A 21376-nucleotide genomic window follows, 5' to 3' on the forward strand; every position below is an offset into this window, starting at 1 on the left:
TAGTTGTTTGAAAATATATGAGAGTATAAATTTATAATCAATAACTGTATGAAGAAGAAAACTATCAATAACTGTATGAATAAAATGTTTCTTGCATTATTCCTAATGATTGAAAATATTCCTTCAATGTTGGGTGACAGGTTGGTTGCATAAGGTATGCATATAACAGCACATTATATGCTTATGATGTAAAGAAATCATCAAACATAATAATTCTGGCGGAGATATACCATTAATGCCTTCTGCTCCATCCATTACCCACAATTGTGAGATCGATGGTGTCAAAAAATCAAAACACGTACTTCAATTCAACAAAAACTGTAACAGTTCAGGTGGCAGTGATCTAGTGATTGCACTCTCAGTAAAAATTCAAATTATTGCCCATAAATTTATTCATATTCCTTGTCACATTAGGGCATATACCTAATATGATTGGTCACACAGTAGATTCCAGACGGTTCTCCTGAAGGCAGCCTCATCCAATCGCTTTACACTACTGGGCAGCTTGTTGAAGAATTTCAGGGCAGAAATCCTATAACTGGCCTGTGATCGGTGGAGGCGTCTCCTGGGGATATCCAACACAGCTCACTGTGCATCTGTGCCTGGTGTTGTGTTGGTGGATGTCACTACGGGCAGCTAGAGTATGTTCTTGCCATACACCAAGCACAGGAGAATGTAATGGCTGAAGACAGTCAGTACAACAAGACGTGCAAAGATGAGCTTATAGTGGGCAAGATGGTCGCTGCCTGTTATAATTCTTAAAGCCCTATATTGCAGCCTCAGGACATCAGCAGCCCCTGCTGAATGACCCCACAGAAGCAATACAGAGGTGATAATGGAAGAGAGCATGATACATCATTAACAGATACTTCTCCATCACCAGGCCCCTCATCTTGAGCAGCAAGAAGCAAATGCGGGAGAGTCGGCTGGTTAGCTGCTCTAAATGACTGTTTGAGCTGAGTTTGCAATCCAAGACAAAACCCAGCAGCTTTACTAGCTTCTGAGGATCACGAGATTCTCGTGACAAGCTGCAGATGATCCTTTGGGTCTTGTCCTCATTCAGCTGGAATCGATTAGCCAGAAACCATGAAGAGCAGATCAAAGATGCTTCACAGATGCCTCTAAAACACACTCAAGCTCAGCACCCGATGACAGCAGAGATGCATCATATGCAAACATCAGAGGAGAACCATGGTTGTCGAGGTTTATCATATTATTTATAATGACAAGGAACAGTGTAGGCCCCAGCACTGATCCCTGAGGAACACCAAAAGCCACCGGAGGGTCTGGGAGTTTGCACCAATGAGGGAGAGAAGCTGACTCCTTCCAGAAAGGTATAAGCCCAAGGTGGAAAGGGCCGATTCCCTTAGACCATAGAAACTAAGTTTTCTAGGTAGAACTCCATGGTTCATATGTTAGTTGTAGTACACTGTTTCAGCTCAGTTTGAGGACAATTATCTTGAGTTCAATAATTATAGTGAGGAAAAGAATCAGAGAATTAAATTTGGCTTCAGAAATGTTAAGAACCAGGTGAGGAGTATTGGAATTCTGGGCTTCCATCTCGATGCAAAATTGACATGGAACCCACACTTCGACTACATCTATACACAGCTGTCCTGAGTTACAGTACACATCCTGTAGCTTTGACTTTGAAACAAGGCAAGGTATAGTTGGCAGGGTAAAATATTCAAGGCTTAAAAAAAATCAGCCTTCAGAAACCCTAGACCCCTAGATGGATGAATCTCCCTACAGAGCATCCTTGAAGGATGCTCCTTAAACACAGAGATTCTTTATGAATGAGAGAGTTGCAATGTATCACCCACGGTATTTAGATGAAAAATACTTCTATCTTCTTCTATAAACGGTGGTATCACCAACAATGAGAAGATTATGTTGAACTAATGTTGGGTGATAGGCTCCACTGAGTATTTTCAAGTATGATCTGTTAGGTGAAGCTACAGGACCCAGACTGTGTTGTGCTGAAATGAAGTACTCCAAAAAGCTCATTGTGTATCTTTTCGGATGCAACATGTTGCTTCTGAGAAGATACAAAAAAGCATCTGTTGTTAATAAATTTTCAAAAATGTTTGATGTTTTTGAATGGGTAGTATTATAGTCTAGTGGCCCTCCGCCAATAGGCAAAGCTACAGGACCCGGACTGTATCTACTGATTCAAGCAGCTGATGCTATGCATACTTGAAAGCAATGTGTTGACTAAGGAGAAAAGAAGGCTAGGGTCTTCCAACCTCAAGAGAAGGATAAGATAGAGGCTGGCATCCAAGCCGCTATGCTCTGTGGAAGAGTTCATCCATGACGAGAAGAATGAGGTCATCCACTGATCAAAAATAAGGCCTAAGCAACATTCACACAGCCTATCCAGCAGAAATTGGTCAATGGCAATGTAATGGTAATAAGGTAATGACTGCCTATATCTAATCATTCCAAGAAATTGTACGGATCACTGGAACGAGAAGAATGAGGTCATCCACTGATCAAAAATAAGGCCTAAGCAACATTCACACAGCCTATCCAGCAGCAATTGGTCAATGGCAATGTAATGGTAATAATGTATTGACTGCCTATATCTAATCATTCCAAGAAATTGTACGGATCAATGGAACACTGGGTGATGCTAGCAGCATATGAATAGTTCTTCTGGTGCAGAAGATGGCCATTAGAATCATCACTGGCTCTGTAGTGAGGTCCACGTTATAATGACAGTATTCTATTAACTTTTATCTTGCTATCCTTGTCTATCATTCCACAAAACAGGTAGTACTATCCTTTTCTAGCTCCGCAACGATGCCAAATCTGTTTTTGACAATGTGAAAATATAATTAATTAAGGCAGAGAAAAGGCAAAGCTGTTCTTCTATCTTTATCCTCAGCCATTATAACGTGGACCTCACTATGGCAACATCGATCATTGTTACCTACTGTTACAGGTTACAATATGCATGAGAGTATTGAGAGTTTAGTCTCATTCAATTTCAGTGTATATTCACTAGTCAGAATTTTATCCACTTGATTAGTTAACTTAACTTGATCAATATTCACTAATAGCTCAACTTGCAAAATAATATTTTTTATGATAACTGAAAGGTACATGCATGAAATTCACCTTCTATTAAATCTTCAAAGCTATTGCCAAACTAAATAAAGAAAAATTTGCACATTTTTTAAATCCCTACCAAATCAAGCCATAGGATGAAAATAGTTATTTGTGCAACTAGTGCGCAAAGTGACAGTTTGCTGCACCGAAAGAAACGTTTAGTGGAATGGTTTGTTGAGTGCAGCAGAGGAACTTTGCGCACGTATTTCACATTAAGTTTTTCCTACAGTTACCATTGAATATGAAAAGTGGGTAATTATGGGTAAAATTGCCTGAAATGCATCAAATGTTTTTCTGTGTAATTTTATTATTGATAAAAACCTTAATTAATTGTCAAATTGAATAAAAATGTTGTCGTTGGTTATAATATCTAATTAATAATTTGCTCGTTGTGCTTCGTTGCACCTCTGCTCACTATGGCAGCCCACTCACTGTTACCAACTTCATTTTGATTTTGCTGCACTGTTGCTCCATATAACCTACTAACTATTTTGCATTGCCATGTTGCAAATCTGGAGTGCAGAAAAATTTTTCCCGCACTAGAGCGGAAAAGTGATTCTTTGCATTCTGTAATCAGTGCAGCAATGGCCACTTTTCAACGTAACTGTAGGAAAAAATATTTTTCCTCAATGAATTTTCTCATCCATCCATCCATCTCCATCAGACTAGATTACAATATTTTCTAAAACTTTTCGAAATAGGAAAGTATGGTGCTATGTTTATTAAACTCAGAATTTCCCCAACTTGAAAAACACTCACCTATGGCTCTGTTTGTGATATGATTTTGAGTATATATTAGAATGGTTAAACCTCTTTACGTAGAATTCTTAATTTATTATTTATGTTTTCCAAACATAGCATACGCTGAGAAAGACTGATGCCTTCATTATCACATGATATTGTGTATACATTGTAGTGTGAATGACGATGAAATCCAAAAGCTCTAGGAATTTATGTCGTCTGCTAGACAGTTACCATGTTTTGTCGTCGTGCAGTTAGGTTAGCGAGTTTAAAATTTATATTTAGTATTACAAGAAATAATATTGTTACTAATCGCAAACTATGTAGCAATAATATGTACTGGAGCTCATCTAGATTGTTTTCTTCGCAAAAGTTTGACTTTTTAAAATTGGGAGGCAAGAGAAGTACCAATCAAAACTTCCATTCAAATTTGCAGTCCAGTTTGTTTCTTTTGAGTTTTTCTGGATTGCTAAGCTTTCTAAATAAAGAAGATGATAAAGAATCCGAACTCATAACAACAATTAAAAGAGGAATTCTACTTATTCAGGTGAGTTGTCATTTGGGTGGAGCTGAATTCCGATTCAACCACTTCAAACTTCTTCAAGAATATATTCTCAATTTTCGTTCAATATTAATCATATATGCTTCTAAATAAAAGCTGCAATTTGGGCTGCACATCCAGCATTCAGACCTACTTACGCATACATTACTGAATACTAAAATGCCGCCAAAACAAAAGTGCAGTAAACAGTAGAGATTGAGAAATTGACCAATTCGTTTTCCAAGTTAATTATGATTACCATTTATATAATAATCAATATAGTTACAGTTTGTAAACCGTATCATGCAGATAATAACAGTATCCAAGTTGATACAGTAGTTACAGTATCACCACCGAATATCTATTCTGTGGTATCACTATGAGCTTCATAAATATGAATTTTATTCTAGATTTATGATTGTTGTAAAATTCTAAATAAATTGTATCTCAAGTGTTCCATAAAGAGGTCAATACTATTTATATCTATAGGATTAAACTTCATTTAATTCAAATATTTTTATAATAATTATAATTTTCCTTCTTCCAGAAAGAAGAACTGCAAGCGGCCGAACAAATGCTGCATTTAGCTCTACGGTTGGCTCAAGAGCAACAAAATAGTGATGGCTTAACGTATGTCTATGATTTGTTAGCCAACGTAGCGTTTGAACGTCACCAGTTCTCAAAAGCTGAACAACTATTTGTCAATGTGATGCAAAGAGAACTAGCCAAAGGCACTGCAAACGACGATCCGAAAATAGTTCACATGAGTTTGAAATTGGCCAAAATCTACGAGGAAACTGGACAAATTGAGTGAGTCTTCCATTTTATTTATTGTACTTACTACTTATTTTACTTTATTCGGCTCTACAGTCCTGGATGGACTTTGGCATCCTCAACATAGCTTCTCCTCCTCAAAATTTATTCTTGATTTGGAAAAAAATCAGAATAAATTTCTGAGGCATCTTTACTTTAAAAAGTTCAACGCATTCTGTCCGATAGCTTTTTCAACAGACAGTCTAAGGTTGATATTTAATGTTCAAAGATTAGAATAAAGGAGATCTGTCGGTTCCCTCTTTCTATTATATAATATCCTAAACAATCAAGTATTCATGCCAGAATTTATAAATATATTGCAACTCCATGTCCCGTTTAATAGACCAAGACCAATTATTCTGTTTCACATGCCATTCATCAGAACGACTCATCATTACAATTCTTACATATACAGAACTTTACGTTTGTACAATAGAATAAGCCACTGCATTGATCCGTTTGCTGGCCGTTTCCAAACCTTTAAGAAATCCTGTGAACAAGCAAATCGCTCTATAGCTGAGTCATGATTGATAAATAATTATACTAAACTCCCTCATTTATTTTTTTTCTCTTCTAAAGTCCTATTTTTCCTCTATTCTCTATTAAATTTATTTTATTTTTATCATTAGTTTATTATTTTTTTCATTTCGCCTCTTCTTATCATATTAGTATTCTAAAATTGTGTTGACTATTTTATTTTTTCATTCTTATTTTGCTTAAAATATTATGTATGTGAGCTAGTTGATGTCAATAAGGCTTTTCATGGATTCATTATGTGAGCTTTTGTATGTAAATAAATAAATAGCTCCTCCATTCGTCTCAGTCCTGTGCACTCCGTCGCCAGTTTGCTAATCTCGTCGTTCAGTCATCTTGTCCAAGGTCGACTTCTCTTTCTCGTTCCAATCATTCTTCCCTCCAGCAGCCTTGATGGCACCCTCTCATTCTAGCTAATGTCCAAGCCATTCAATCCTTCTTGATTTTATGAATCGCACCATATTTCCTGCTCCAATGGCCTGGTCAATCTCACTACTAAATTTGGCTCTCCAGACTCCTTCGTCAAATGTTGGTCCCCAGATTCTCCTGAACATTTTTCTCTCAAATGACTTAATGCTTTTTCATCTCTGTTCAAGGTAGTCCATGTTTCGGCTCCTTAGGATACAACTGGTCTTACTAACGTCATTAACATTTTCACATCCCTTGTACTGGTCTTTGGTTTAGATGTATGCATACTTTTTCAATATAAAAATAATTAAAAACAAGAAACAATACAATCCTTTATAAAATCACGATGAAATTGAGAAAATCGAGGTAATTTAATTCTTTAAAAGCTCAAATATAAAAAAAATTACGATTCATTTCAACAATGTACTTCTACAACTCACTTGTCAAGTAGATTCAATATTAGACTTAGATTATATTAAGTAATTTTATTATTCTTCTTTTTCTTCCCCCTTCTGTCACTACAGCGTAGGGGTACCAATCTCAGTCCATCTCCTCTACGTTGTCCTATCCTCTGCCATTCTTCTCATATCTCGCATTTTGCTGCCTCTCTCCCAACCCAATCCCTCCAGATAACCCTCCCAGTTCATCCTAGGTCCTCTCCACGATCCTCTAAATCTCATGGATTTATCTCTTACCGAATTAGAAATGTTCTGTCCCAAAAATTCAAACTTTAGGCGCTCATATCTCAAAAAGTAATGATCGGAAAAAAATGTTTTCCTGAGAAAACTTTTTCATTTTGATAGCTTGACAATATACAAATCGAAATCAAAACGTTGAAAAATAATCACCAGTAGAAAGTTTATTTTTAGCCTTTGCCTTAATGTCATCCATCAGAGCTCTTCTTCCCTCTTCTCCTCTCACTCTCTCATTTCGCTATCTATCACGTCTTGTCTCTCTCTTTCCTATTGCTCTCCTATGGAACCTTATTTCTGCTGCAGTAACCTTACTCCCGTTATTTTTAAGGGTTACCCACTCCCCTATATGAGAGTTGGAGCAAACCAACTTTGTTGTCATAGACAGCTCTCTTCTGCCAACCACAGTGTTGTTCGGCTGGAAATATATATTCATTGCTTTTTCACTCTGTTCACAATTTATCTATCCAGCTTTCCGTCTGCACAGTAATTTTATTATTAGGCTTATTCAATTTGACATGGGATTTTTGTATATTTCAGTAAAGCCGAACAAGGATTCAAATTTTGTTTGGAATGTCTGCAGCCATTAGTGGACAAGAGCAGTGATGAAGACTTGCTGACTCTTTGGGCAATGTCCCTCGATTGGTATGCCAGATTTCTCCAGCAGCAGAATAGGTTAGATGAAGCATTAGCCCACTACAAGAAAGCATACGCCATGTGTGTAAAAGTACACGGCGAAGTACACGAGGAGAGTGTTGTGCTCCTGAATGACATCGGAACCATCAGCTACCTGAAGGGAGACAAAGACGAGGCTCTCGCCTACATGACTAAAGCCATTGAGGTTGGAAAGCATCTGCCCAATATGGAAGACTTTTCCTCGGTCTACGTCAATCTGGGTAACATCTATTTGAAGAAAGGTCTCTATGAAGAAGCAAAGAAATTCTGCTCTGAAGGATATAAAAATGCTAAAAGGCATCACAATCCTGAGGGATTGAAAGAAGCTGATATCTGTCTTGAAGAAATCAAAAAAATATTTAAGAAGTAAATCTACTATACTTCATTAATACCCTCTCTACTCATGAAGATAAACTTATGAGACATGACTACCAATTATACTCTCCTTACAACATGAAAACATCAATTATTAAAAAAGTTAATCCTTTAATAACAAATTGTTTCATTCTCTTCAATTATAGTATGGGCTTCCTTCCCATTGTTGTGCATTGCTGCCCAGGTACCTAAAAACCTTCATGCAGTTTCTGTAAACATAAATACCTTACCTATATTGTAATGTACTACAATTATAAATATAGCTTTACTATTTGAAATTCCTAGTCTCGACAGATATGATTAATCTTTTTAACTCTTTTTAATATAAATATACAGGGTGTTTCAGAAGTAGTGTCGAGAATTTTAGGGTATTGTACCTGGATGCTAGGAGACTACAAATGTCATATTTTAAGTGTCCAAAACTCAGCGGTTATCCTTATAGCTGCCATTTTGTTTTTTTCACTTAAAAATTTTTATCTCAAGAACGAAATGTTGTATTGATCTGAAATTTGGCATGAATATTTATGCTATGAAGACTCAACTATAAAAATAAAAAAAAAATTTTCGTTGAAATTTTTCAAAATGGCGGCCATTTAAATTTTTGATGGCGAATATCTCGAAAACCGTCTATTTTACAGAAAATTTACAAGAGACAAAAAGTTAGCAAATTTTTTCACGATTCCAATGATACCTAATTTATTAAGATTGGTCGAAGAATAACAGAGAAATTAATTTTTTTCGTAATTTTTTTTTTATTTTTTATAGTTGAGTCTTTATAGCATAAATATTCATGCCAAATTTCAGATCAATACAACATTTCGTTCTTGAGATAAAAATTTTTAAGTGAAAAAAACAAAATGGCAGTTATAAGGATAACCGCTGAGTTTTGGACACTTCAAATATGACATTTGTAGTCTCCTAGCATCCAGGTACAATACCCCAAAATTCTCGACACTACTTCTGAAACACCCTGTATATAATATAGTTTCAAATATGTTGCCGCCAATCGTCATTATGTTATTCCCCTAAATTATTCTCGTTTGAGAATGAGGCTTAAAGTATATATATATATACTATATATATATATATATAGCCTATAATTGTTTTCAGGGTACTTTTTTTGAAACTACGATCAGACTTCTGTATATATATATATATATATAATATATAGTTTCAAATATGTTGCCGCCAATCGTCATTATGTTATTCCCCTAAATTATTCTCGTTTGAGAATGAGGCTTACAGTTCAATGAGCAAGGAAAGCAAGAGTGTACCACACCAGATTTTTCACCAAGTAAAAATAAATTCGTATGGCTTTTGTTGGTGGGGAGTTCCCTTTCGGGAATGTTCCACCGCCTGAATATATATAATTTAAGCCGTCAAAGGGCCTTACGACTGTCATACTTCAGCCGGGACCGACAGTTTAACGTGCCCATCCGATAACACGGGAGTGATCTGGTTAAAAAACCTTTGGTAATGAGAGGGGTTCGAACCCGGGATCTCTATGCTGCTACGCAAGCACTCTATCCACTAGACCACGGATCACTCCTTTCACCAAGTAACATTGAGATATTGAATTGCATACGTCATTGCATGCAGTTTATAATCCACTCGACAGCTGATTTATGATGTATAATTCTAAAGTCTGATTTCTACGGTAATATTGGCGTTCGAAGGAGACTCCTTTTCCTATTGTATTATCATTAAAATGCAAAATTTAAAAAACCTTATGTATACGTCGACGCGAAATTCAAAAAGGAACATATCTGTCAAATTTTATAAAGATCTATTGCTGCGTTTTGCTGTAAATGTGCGGAACATATGAACATAAAGAGAAATGCAAAACCGTCGACTTGAATTTTAGACCTCACTTCGCTCGGTCAATTAAGTAGATTCAATAATATTAGACTTATTATATCAGGTACTTTTATTATTATAGGCTTATTCATTTTGACATGGGATTTTTGTATATTTCAGTAAAGCCGAACAAGGATTCAAATTTTGTTTGGAATGCCTGCAGCCATTAGTGGACAAGAGCAGTGATGAAGACTTGCTGACTCTGTGGGCGATGTCCCTCGATTGGTATGCCAGATTTCTCCAGCAGCAGAATAGGTTAGATGAAGCATTAGTCCACTACAAGAAAGCATACGCCATGTGTGTGAAGGTGAATGGCGAAGTACACGAGGAGAGTGTTGTGCTCTTGAATGACATCGGAACCATCAGCTACCTGAAGGGAGACAAAGACGAGGCTCTCGCCTACATGACTAAAGCCATTGAGGTTGGAAAGCATCTGCCCAACATGGAAGACTTTTCCTCGGTCTATGTCAATCTGGGTAACATCTATTTGAAGAAAGGTCTCTATGAAGAAGCAAAGAAATTCTGCTCCGAAGGATATAAAAATGCTAAAAGGCATCACAATCCTGAGGGATTGAAAGAAGCTGAGATCTGTCTTGAAGAAATAAAAAAAATATTTAAGAAGTAGGTAATCTACTATACTTCATTACTATTCTCTCTACTCATCAAGCTAAACTTATGAGACATGATTACCAACATTATCTTAATATTATACCCTTCTTGCAACATGAAAACATCAATTATTATAATAGTTAATCCTTCAATAACAAATTGTTTCATTCTCTTCAATTATAGTATGGGCTTCCTTCCCATTGTTGTGCATTGTTGCCCAGGTACCTAAAAACCTTCATGCAGTATCTGTAAACATAAATACCTTACCTATATTGTAATGTATTACAATAATAAATATAGCTTTACTATTTGAAATTCCTAGTCTCGACAGATATGATTAATCTTTTTAACTCGTTTTAATATAAATATATTCTTCTATTTTAATAGTGAAACTTTTCATGGCTAAATGTATATTGTGAATAATATTGTTATCATTCTTATAGAGTGAGTATAGTTCTATTTGAAATTAAATAGAGAAGTAGGATAGAATCTTTTTCAAATCTAGCAAAACTGTTATGCATCTTTTAATACTTGATAGGAGGTCTTCTATGCTGGTGCCTGTCTTATTATTAAATCACTACTGTATAATGATATTATCGTGTATGTGGAGTTTAAACTCCTAAATATATAATATTACTATATAGTATTATATTACCTACTGTTATTAATATTGATTAATAAGTTGGCATAGTAAATATTCCTGAGAAAATATGCGTGCACAATACTTATCTGATTTATCCAATAGAAAGTATCAAAGTGTCTACGTTAGTCAACATCCTGTTATTTCAATTGAAAACTCATTTATCATAATGTTATTATTGTTGGAGTAAACCAATTAATATGTTAATAATCAGTTAAACCAATAAGTCTTTTTTAAAATAGAACTATCAAGAAAATGTTTTACTATTTGCCTGTTTTGTCATTTTATAAATGTGAATTATTATTAACATAATTGACATTATTTATGTCATTACATGAAGAGCAACATTTCATATAAAAAAATAGTATTGCTCATTTCAAATTTGATGAAGATTTCAGTTCCTTACTGCATCTTAAAAATAGTTTATGGGTTTATTTAGAAAGAGGAATTATTCAATTTATTAGTATTTTTTTATTACATTGCATAAAAATAATTTGGTAATTGATAGTGGCATTATAGACGAAACATGTCGTTTATTTCAATTAGCCCAAGAAGATACTTAAGAAATAGCATCTTATACAAATGTGCATTTAATGGACACGAAAGATTGTCGTATTGAAAATAATCGATTCCAATGCATATTATAAAACAAGAAGGCTATAGCATTTTTGAATTTACAGTATAATGCTTTATTATGAAATTTATTCTTCGATGTTAATGCTTGGGTATTGAACTATTAAAATAAACTTTTTATTATGTGATCAATAAGTTTAGACTTCATTGCACAAACTATATTCAGTGTTGCCACGCTCATTCTACTTGTAGGAATATGTCAATTGGTATGATATTAAATATTTATATAGTTGAGTGCCCGATTAATATTTAAAAACTATTTAGCCCAGAATCATAACACTTTAGTAAATACTCTACATAAATACTTATTTCTTATCGTTGCCGTATTCAATTAATTGTAACATCAATTCAGTACTGTGCTTATCTTCAGTGAAAATTTATCAAAAATCATTATAATTCAATTGCATGCAAATAAAGTTGAACACCAAGAACAAAAATTTAAATCTATAACTTTTTAGTGATGATTATTAGCAATAAAGAGTTGATGTGTTGTTGAGAGAATATTTTTCTCAATTTGTAGAAAGAGATTTTTATTAGTAAAATGATGTTACAATGCTAAGGAGGTTCAAGCTGGATTTACACATATATCTGTGAAAGTGACTGGCAAAGTGAAAATATAATTTCAATGATTTTTTATTGGACTATTCCATTTACCACTCCGGGCCGAGCGAGTATCAATAGTCCCATTATAACTTATTGAAATAATATTCTCACTATAACAGTCATTTTTATTTTAATGTGGAATCGATCTTTAGAGTCCAAGGGAATGTTTCATATAGATTTGATTGGAAAGGATGTAATTATTAAAATCGTTCTACTTTCAACAAAAATATAATGCACTTGATTCTAAGCTGTGAGCTGAACATATCTTGCCTATTTAAAATGCAGTAGAAAAGATTAATATAAGATTGTCAATTCCCTATTCAATTACATGAGTTATAGCTCTTCATTTTTAGTAATACAATTTACTTATTGCACTCAAGTGCCTGCACTCTTCCCAAATAGTAAAAGTAGTGAAGCAAAATGTGAAACAGATATTGGGAATAATTAATTCTATTCTATGAAGGTTGTATGATAAACTAAGTACAGTAATTACATGCAGAAAAATTATTTATCGTGCTAACCGAAAATCATTTATGATCGATATACTTAATCATCTACTTAAAACGTCAACTGATGTAAATTAAGTATGTTTATTGTCTTCAAGCACAAATTCAAGCCATCCATTGACCTATTGCCCGAAAAAAGACAACTAGATCCCATTTTGAGCATACCCTAATAATCAAATCAAGTTGTAGGCCAATTAATAATAATCAAATCTTCTACTCCACAAGATCAGCCTTTATAAAAAAATATTTGATTATTCTGATCTGGGAACCTCTTTTAATTTTTAATAATAATTCTTCCATTTATAAAATTACGGTACATACTTATGATAGATTTTAAACGTCGAACAAATCCAGTATTACACATGATGATTTGACAAATTTCATCAGTTTTATTGATCTAGCATTATTGTATATTCTTCGATCAAATATTAAAAATAAAAAAACAACTACTCTAATAATATTGTTGACAATATTTCACTAATTTTGAATGTATTGGCGCTTGACGACTTGACATAAAACTTTAAGATGATAAATTAAGCAAATTAATAATGTTATTGGCAATAAAAAATGTTATTTATAATGAAATTCATTTGTTAACATCTTCTCAAGATTGTGTACAACTTGATGATGTAAACAAGAGGCTTTACATGGTTATAAATAAAAAATGAAGCCACTTGTGTTATTGTTGTAGCATTGACAATAAATGCATCGTGATTACAGTATCATCAGAACTCTTGTCATTTATCTTCCACACATACTATTACCATAAATAGAAATAACTAAGCTTTCACCGCTTATGAGCTATCATTAACTTATGTCACAATCTATTATTATAATTCCAATTTCTCGTCTCAAGTTCAGCTTTTCACTATTATAACATCAATGAATAAATAATAAAGAGAAAAAACAATAAAATTTTCACATAACGATGCGTGAATGAAATTTATTTGAAATTAACAAAAAAGCTTTGTGATTCATCTTATAGTTGAATAGCCTGCAGTCCAGTTTGAAATAATCTTGAAGAATTAGATTGAATACTGTGAAATGGAATTGTGACATAATGTGAAGAGTTTTTCTGGTGTGAGTGGGGGTACTGAAACAGATATTGAAATGAGTTATCAGTTATAATACATCTCAAAAATTAATGCATATTTAACTTCAATGAATATAAAACTAGAAATACATATTCAATGAAAAATAATGAACTGTAATGTAAATAGAGTTGCAATATCAATCAATCAAAATTTTTATTCACAATACCAACAGTTGAGGGTCCTGCCATACCCAAAGGTTTTTCGGCGGGTGACCAGTTACAGAAAAATATGAGTTACAAAAGATTAAAAATAAAAAGATTATAAAGATTAATTTAATTAACTTAGACAAATTAAAAATTACACTTCAAAGATTTTAAGTAAAAATGAAAGAAAATTACAAAATATACAAAATGCAAAAATAAGAAATATACATCAGATTTTGATACAGAATTAATAAAAAATGGAAAAATAAAAATTTATTAGAAAGGAATGAAATAAAAAGGAAAAGGGGAAAATTGTTTTACACAAGTAATAGTACATTTTTATTCATTCAATGAATATGCAAGGATACAGTTATATTTATTTAAATATAAAATATATACTCAAATCCAACAAATACTAAAGCAATAAATAAGTATTCACATGAAAATTGATAATCAAATTACCCTTTTCAATATATATTTTCATTTTTCACAATCTCTTTCGAAAACATGTTGTGAAAAATGAAAATATAATATATTGAAAGGGGTTCTTTCATTTTCTATGTAATAATCTATATTCTAGTTTATTAAAATATTATTCATTGAAAGGAACAATTAAATATCTGCTTATTCAATTTTATACAAATTATATAGTAATGACTAGGCCTATCCTATTCTTTATGAAAAAAGTATTATTTCAAAAAAAAAAATCTCAGAATAATTAAGAATTTTCAGGCAGGTATCACTACCAACTCATTCCTCCATTCAATACTCTTTTACTATTGTACTAAGTGTACGGTACAATATTAACTTTTACTATTCGCCGGATGTTGCTCCAACAAGGAGTACCTCACCTACAGCTCACTCTCTGCCACATTCCTAGGTACAAGTGATATTCATTCAGTCTTGCATAGCTCACCAATTCGTTGTTAAATAATTGATAAATTATTCACAGGTTAACAGGCTGCACAACAGGCGGTTAAATTTTAACCGTGATTAATTCCACGAGAACCAACCAGAGAAGCCATCTTTTCAAAAACGCCATCTCTGATTGGTCCTCGTGAAATTAATCACGGTTAAAATTTAACCGGCTATTGTGCAAACGGGCCTGATCCTGATGAACCTTTCCTAATATTCATATTATTTGTGTATATTTTTAATTTAAATTAATTAATAACATTGGAATATACAATTTGTAAAGGTAATTATAGAGTATAATGCAGACCACAGATTCTTCCAAACCTGCCTGCTGCCAGCCATTTAACAACGATTTAAAAATATATCATACAAAGTAAAGGTGAAAAAACACTTCACTCACATGGGATACCTTTTAACAAATCAATAAAAACAATATAAAAATCTTCTGGTAGGCCTACCCTTTATTTTTCAAAAAACTTTAAAATAGTTCAACAACTAGTTTCGACCCTAACTTAGGTCATTTTCAAGTTGAAAATAGTTGGTGCCGGTTGCACAACAACCGGTTAAATTTTAACCATGATTAATTCCACGAGAACGAACCAGAGAAACCATCTTTTCAAAAACGCCTTCTCTGATTGGTCCTCGTGCACTTAATCACGGTTAAAATTTAACCGGCTGTCGTGCAACCTGGCCATAGTTTTCGAAAAGTTATGAAGCAAGTTTGGGAAACATAATTTCTTTTCAGGCAATCCTAGTTTTTTTAGACATTTTAGGTACCGGTAGTCCACTTCGAATAAATCTATCTATAATTAATTTAAAAATTAAGTTAATGAGAGGGAATTTATTAAACAGTACTGCTTACCAATTTCGAACCATTCCTCTTGTAAACCGGAGTCTTGCCTAGCGGAATCGACAGCATGTCGAAAAGCCAGCAGAATGCAAGGAGCCAACGTGGCTGGTGGTTCTCCCACCGCTAGGCAGTACAAACAAAACAAAATTATCATTTTATTGATAATTTTTTTAATATAAACAATTCATTTATATTCTACCTTAAATCAGAAACCTTGAGAGAAGTTCAATCCATTCAAGAATGATGAACAGCCTTTAGAGCTTGTTCACATGAGAGGGCTTTACGCTCAGTTGTCGCTCGATTGGCAAATCGCTCGGTTTGCCAGCCTCGTACACATGACAGCGATTTATGAGCGGTTTGCGCTCAAAAATGTCTGTTATCTCCTGCCAAGCAGACCTTTTCAGAACTCTATCCCTGTAATCCGAGCACTCCATGTCCCAAATGCACTTTCTTTCCGCCACTTCATTGATAAACAATTCAGTGTCTAGGATTCTAGGCCTACTTCCACATTTCTACTATCAACTTAATTGAAACTAAACAGAACTAGTTACTACTATGAACTATGATCCTCTACAAACTAACTTAAACTGAACTAAAAATTGTAATAGAATTGAATTGTAATACATGTGCACTATGTGAACTGTTCTGCTTGAAACCGCTCGGTTGACTGGAAACATGTGTACGCTCTCATGCCTGCTCTAGTATATCGAACCACCCGGCAACCGAGCGGTTGGACTGGAAACTTCAACCGCCGCGATTTGCCGGCGACTGTTCAAACCGCGTTGCATGTGTACGGCACCATGTCTTTGTCTTTCACTATAACTGGCGTTCTTATAAATTCTATTAGATTAAACAGATTATGTTTGACAAGTTCTGTTTAATCTAATAGATTTCATAAGAACGGCAAAATATCGTACGAACAAAAATCGATGTGGTGTGCGGGGCTTTAGTTGGACAGATCAAGTAGAACAAATTCAAAATAAAATCTCCACAATGATTTATTCATTGGTGAATTCACCGACTCTGTTGAGGGCTTTCCATGGATATTTGATGTCACTTACAGTAGCGGTATTATACCGGTATCATTATACATATTACAATGTTTACTATTCTTGAAAGCTAATCCCGATAAAATGGAGTTGAGAAGTGCTACACACACACACATAATACACGAACAAGTCAATCTTTGAATGTGACAAGAAGCAGACTCCAAAAGACAGAGATCAAAGCCCCACTAATGCCGCAATCAAAATTATGAATAGACTGCACTTTGAAATGAGACAACTTAATTACAAAAGGTTTAGAAATGTGTTAGAAAAATTTCTCGTAGATAATCCCTTCTACTCTGTCAAAGCTACTCTGATATGGAGAGAAAATTATATCCAAGGGATTTTGAAATGAATTAAAAATAATGTATTTTTGAATTATGTGTATTATTGTACATTATAAACTGTATGTAATGCATATTTGAATTTGATATTTGCTGTATTGTATTGTATTGACTGGCCTATATGTCAAATTGTGATGTACTATTGAGGCTGATTAAGATATTCTATTCTAATAGCTCTCCACTTTTTGGAACTAGCTGTATTCATGAAGAAAAATGTGGAGAAATTGCAGAGCCATCGGCTACAGCATGAATTCAGCACAAGACACAGAGGAGCACTGCAATATCCTTGTCACAGAACAAGCGCTTTGGAGAAGGGACCGCTCTACAGTGGATTAAGAATTAATATTCTACGGGCTGAAATCAAGAGCATCCAGTCTTGAGACGGTTCCGGTGGAGATTGAGGGTTATATTGAGTCCAGCTGTACCCTACACCATGGAGGAATGTCTCAGGTTGTTTCAATCAATGATTCGGCGTTGAGTTCATGAATTCGATCTTGTGTTATTTTATAATAGCCTCTATATAATTTGTTACCGTACTTGTTTTGACATGCCACATACTACCAGACACACATAATCCAGGTTTACTCTATGATACTAATGAGCTATGCTTGATTATGTATTTCTTTTGTGATAAATTGAATTCTATTTTATTCGAACTGGGAATCAGCATCTCGTGCCTCTACAAAATTAATAATTAATTAAATTATCAATTCTGAACATTATAAAATAAATTAATATCACCGAAACGACATGACACTGTTAATTCGTCCTGAAAAGCTTCATTTAAAAATGAATGATAAAACCGATATTGATGAAGATAAATTATTTCCCACATTAGAAGCCAGCGTATGAGAGTAAAATGAAGTACTCTATGATTGCATTGATAACAGATTACAGACTAATACTAAAATAAAGTATGTCAATAATTTTATTGACGTGGTGATGGATATAGATATTATTATTGGAACGTAATTATTATAATTTGAAATATTCAAAATTAAGTACAGTATCTAATATGAACAAACCTTTTGAACCGAAAACGCCAAAAGGATTATTGGAATTCTTCTTCAACTCCACTCGAAAATCAACTGGTATATCTTTGATAGAAGGCGGTTTGTAAGTCTGAAAATGCCAAATAAATTCTTACATTGATTATTTCAATGCAATAGAGATCGGTTTTAAATAATTCCTAAATATAAAGTTCCTATTCCTCTAAAATTAAAAATGTTATGTATTAGTATTAAGTATATAATGATATCAGATGAGTATGATTAAGCAGGCTACTTATAATGCCGCATCTACACTCTCGCCAAGTGCGTACAAATGATGACAAGAGTGTGGATAGCTGCTTTGCCAGCGCTCGCATTCACTAGCCTTCGCTTGACGTCGCTCCGATTTTTGTCGAGCGAAAGCGAGTGGCTAGCCGAGCATCTACAAATGGTCACATTACAGTGTGAATGGCAAGATCAACGTGGCCGAGCTGGAAAGCTGCACTTGGCCAGGGACTTGGCGGTAGTGTGGAGTGAACATTACATTGCAGAGTGGAACGACGATACTTGAAGAAATTGAAATAATTAATAAATGATAATAATATCGAGTGACCTGGCTGGCTCAGGTCTGGTGTCAGAGTTTTCAGGTCGCAACTGATCAATTTCAGGGCCTCTGACATGACCTAACGACTACTTTTTAGGCAGCCGGGACCGACGGGATTAACGTGTCCATCCGAAACACGTTGAAATTAAGTAATTAATAATATAATAACTATCTTTATTTACTTTATTAGTCTCAATTAGTCCTACTAAGTTTTTTTTTAAGAAAACGCTCCTTACCCAAGAATTGTTGGTGAGAAGAGCTCCGGTATCAGGGTCGAAAATGAGTTCTTCTGACATCAGATATCCAATATTTGCAACGAAGGCTCCATGGATCTGCCCAATGTCTACTTCGGGGTTTAAACTCTGGCCAGCATCTTCAATTAAATCCACTCTTGTGATCTGAAACGTTTGTTGGTCAAATAAAGCACTCCACTCTTTTCACACTGAATCAGAAGTACGGTTGCTCGAAAGGTGTTTCTCTTTCCAAAACCGACATTCAATTTCTTGAAAATGGTCAGTTATTGTAGGCTACTGAATAATAAGTGCATAGTTACGACCAAAAATTATGTTATTTTCTTCAATATCATCCTATTTCTCAATACAAAGGACTTGACCTTCATACCTTTTTTAATATTTTTTTCAATTGTAAAAATAATGATACATCATCTATCGTCCAAATCAGTTTCTAGTTCATTTATTATGTCTTAATTCACCTTAGGATTTTTTTGGATTCAAATTAGGAATCTTGATTCATCATATCTCTATATCAATTATTAGGCAAATCAATTTTCAGATAGAAATCTCAAATTCAAGAAAGTTAGTATATGAAACTCATTACATGAAGTTACACTAAAACTGTTATTATAATCCGTTGAGGAATTACCAAATTTTCACCAGTCAAGATATCCAGCTCAACTTCTGTCACGCACACTCCATTGATAATGTAGTGCTTAGAATCTTCAGCTTTCCACCTAGAAAAGTATCAATAATTATAAATCAAATATCAATTAATGAATTCAAATTTTCTCTAGGCTAATCTATAGAGAAAAGATTCAAATCGTTTTGTGAACATGTAATTTTCTATGCGTTTGAATCCTAATACCTTCTTGATATCTATGATATTAGGTAAGCCTTTATTTATAAAACAGAAAATTATGACATGTACAGCATGGTCGCTTTCAAACTTCTCCCCTAAATAAAAAAATAATTTAGGTTCATGTAGCAGAATTGACATTCACAGTCATAACACAAGAAACAAGTCAAAAATAGATATACCATATACAAGATTGAATAGGATAGCAACCAGCCCAAATCACGTATCTTTGAAATTATTCAATACAGGCTATCCATGCTAGCCAGGAACCAATCAACTAAAATTAATAAGCAGAACATAGAGCGCCTCCTATCAGACTATCATTGTACTCGATTTCAGATTTCTTCAATCTACCAGTTGACAACTATTTTAATTGAAGCAGGGAAATCTTTGTGGACATGTAATTTTTTGAATCCTAATATCTTCTATAATATTAGGTGACTACTACTAGACTAATATTAGATGACTTAGATGACTACTGTTTCTTGACGTTTGTTTATAACATTTGTAATGTTCGATGTCAAGAATAAAGATTATTGATAATTGAAAAATATAGCATCAAGTATAAGTGTTCTCAATAGTTTTATTGTTATGTTTTCAATGTACTCTTTTTTATTATTTAATGACTTATATTATATTATGTTATATGCCTATGTATAGTCTTTATTCTATTTAGTGATATCTTGTATCGATAAATTATTATATTATGTACATTTTACTATTGTTAGATTGAAATCTAAAGTTATGTACGGTATTATTATATTATTATCAAATTGAAAAAAATATTCTTCACACATTATCACATAAAAATTATTCTTATGAAATAAGCAAATGTAAATAAGAAAAGAATTGAATATAAATAATATTACTGATTACACTTCTATCTCTCTACGGAAACAAGTAATTGAGTTATTGAGTAGAACATATATAATATCCAAGAATAAAATTGATAATTGAAACATAATTTGCAAAAGCAATAGTATAGAATCAGACTTGAACAGCTCTATTTTTAGTTGACATCTGGGTTAATGAGAGATGAAAGACGTTCAATGCAACTTTAGTGAGTTACAATTTTGTTTATTGACCAACTAGGCTACAGTAAATCAAACTTCATTATTTCTTGAACTTTGTCTTGACTTCAGTATCTCCTTCCACCCTGAATATTGTGAAGGTGTGAACATAGAATGTGCAAAGGAAAATTTAATCATTGAAGCAATATACTAACATTTGTGAATTATGCAAATTTATATTTTTATTGAATGCAGCTTTGATGAGCGCCGGCCAGGAAGCATCTTTCATTTCAGATTTAATCACTTCCAAGCGATTTAAAATTTCCTCACAGCATTTGATTGTTGCCTGAAACACAAAAAATCAAGTACTAATTAATAAGTTAATAAGTCATAAAATATTGTAAACATTTCAACCCTCTGAGTAAATACTTTTAATCTATGATTGTAATGGATTATTTATTTAATACCAATTAATAATTTATTACTATCATAACTCAACAGTAATTAGAGTGTTGACATGTTGACAATTTTTTATTACTTGTATGATATTA

The 21376-nt window shown here is 33.6% G+C and overlaps 2 protein-coding genes across 6 annotated transcripts in view; one reads left to right on the forward strand and one right to left on the reverse strand.

Moving 5' to 3' along the window:
- Positions 1 to 4061: 4061 nt before the first annotated feature.
- On the forward strand, positions 4062 to 13463 carry LOC111055217 (tetratricopeptide repeat protein 19 homolog, mitochondrial). Of its 2 annotated transcripts, none has more exons than XM_022342382.2 (3): positions 4062 to 4399; positions 4941 to 5203; positions 9868 to 13463. In XM_022342382.2, exons 1-3 carry the CDS (start codon positions 4088 to 4090, stop codon positions 10370 to 10372), a joined length of 1080 nt encoding a protein of 359 aa, XP_022198074.2. In that variant the 5' UTR covers positions 4062 to 4087; the 3' UTR covers positions 10373 to 13463. The 2 variants fall into 2 exon arrangements, with proteins under 2 accessions (XP_022198074.2, XP_039280873.1); XM_039424939.1 differs by lacking the exon at positions 9868 to 13463 and adding an exon at positions 7381 to 8216 and having other exon boundaries at positions 4063 to 4399.
- Positions 13464 to 13653: 190 nt separating this feature from the next.
- Positions 13654 to 21376, reverse strand: part of LOC111055221 (xanthine dehydrogenase/oxidase) — a 49002-nt gene continuing 41279 nt past the window's right edge. For all 4 annotated transcript variants that reach the window (XM_039424936.1, XM_039424934.1, XM_039424937.1 and 1 more), the window contains 6 exons: positions 21041 to 21171; positions 19606 to 19693; positions 18960 to 19121; positions 18156 to 18252; positions 15753 to 15863; positions 13654 to 13831 (listed from right to left, as the gene is read on the reverse strand). In XM_039424936.1, the coding sequence (XP_039280870.1) occupies positions 13764 to 13831; positions 15753 to 15863; positions 18156 to 18252; positions 18960 to 19121; positions 19606 to 19693; positions 21041 to 21171 (657 nt within the window). In that variant the 3' untranslated portion in view covers positions 13654 to 13763. The remainder of the gene's footprint in view (positions 13832 to 15752; positions 15864 to 18155; positions 18253 to 18959; positions 19122 to 19605; positions 19694 to 21040; positions 21172 to 21376) is intronic.

Source organism: Nilaparvata lugens, chromosome 3 (assembly GCF_014356525.2).
Source record: "Nilaparvata lugens isolate BPH chromosome 3, ASM1435652v1, whole genome shotgun sequence".
In the NCBI taxonomy this organism is placed as follows: domain Eukaryota; kingdom Metazoa; phylum Arthropoda; class Insecta; order Hemiptera; family Delphacidae; genus Nilaparvata; species Nilaparvata lugens.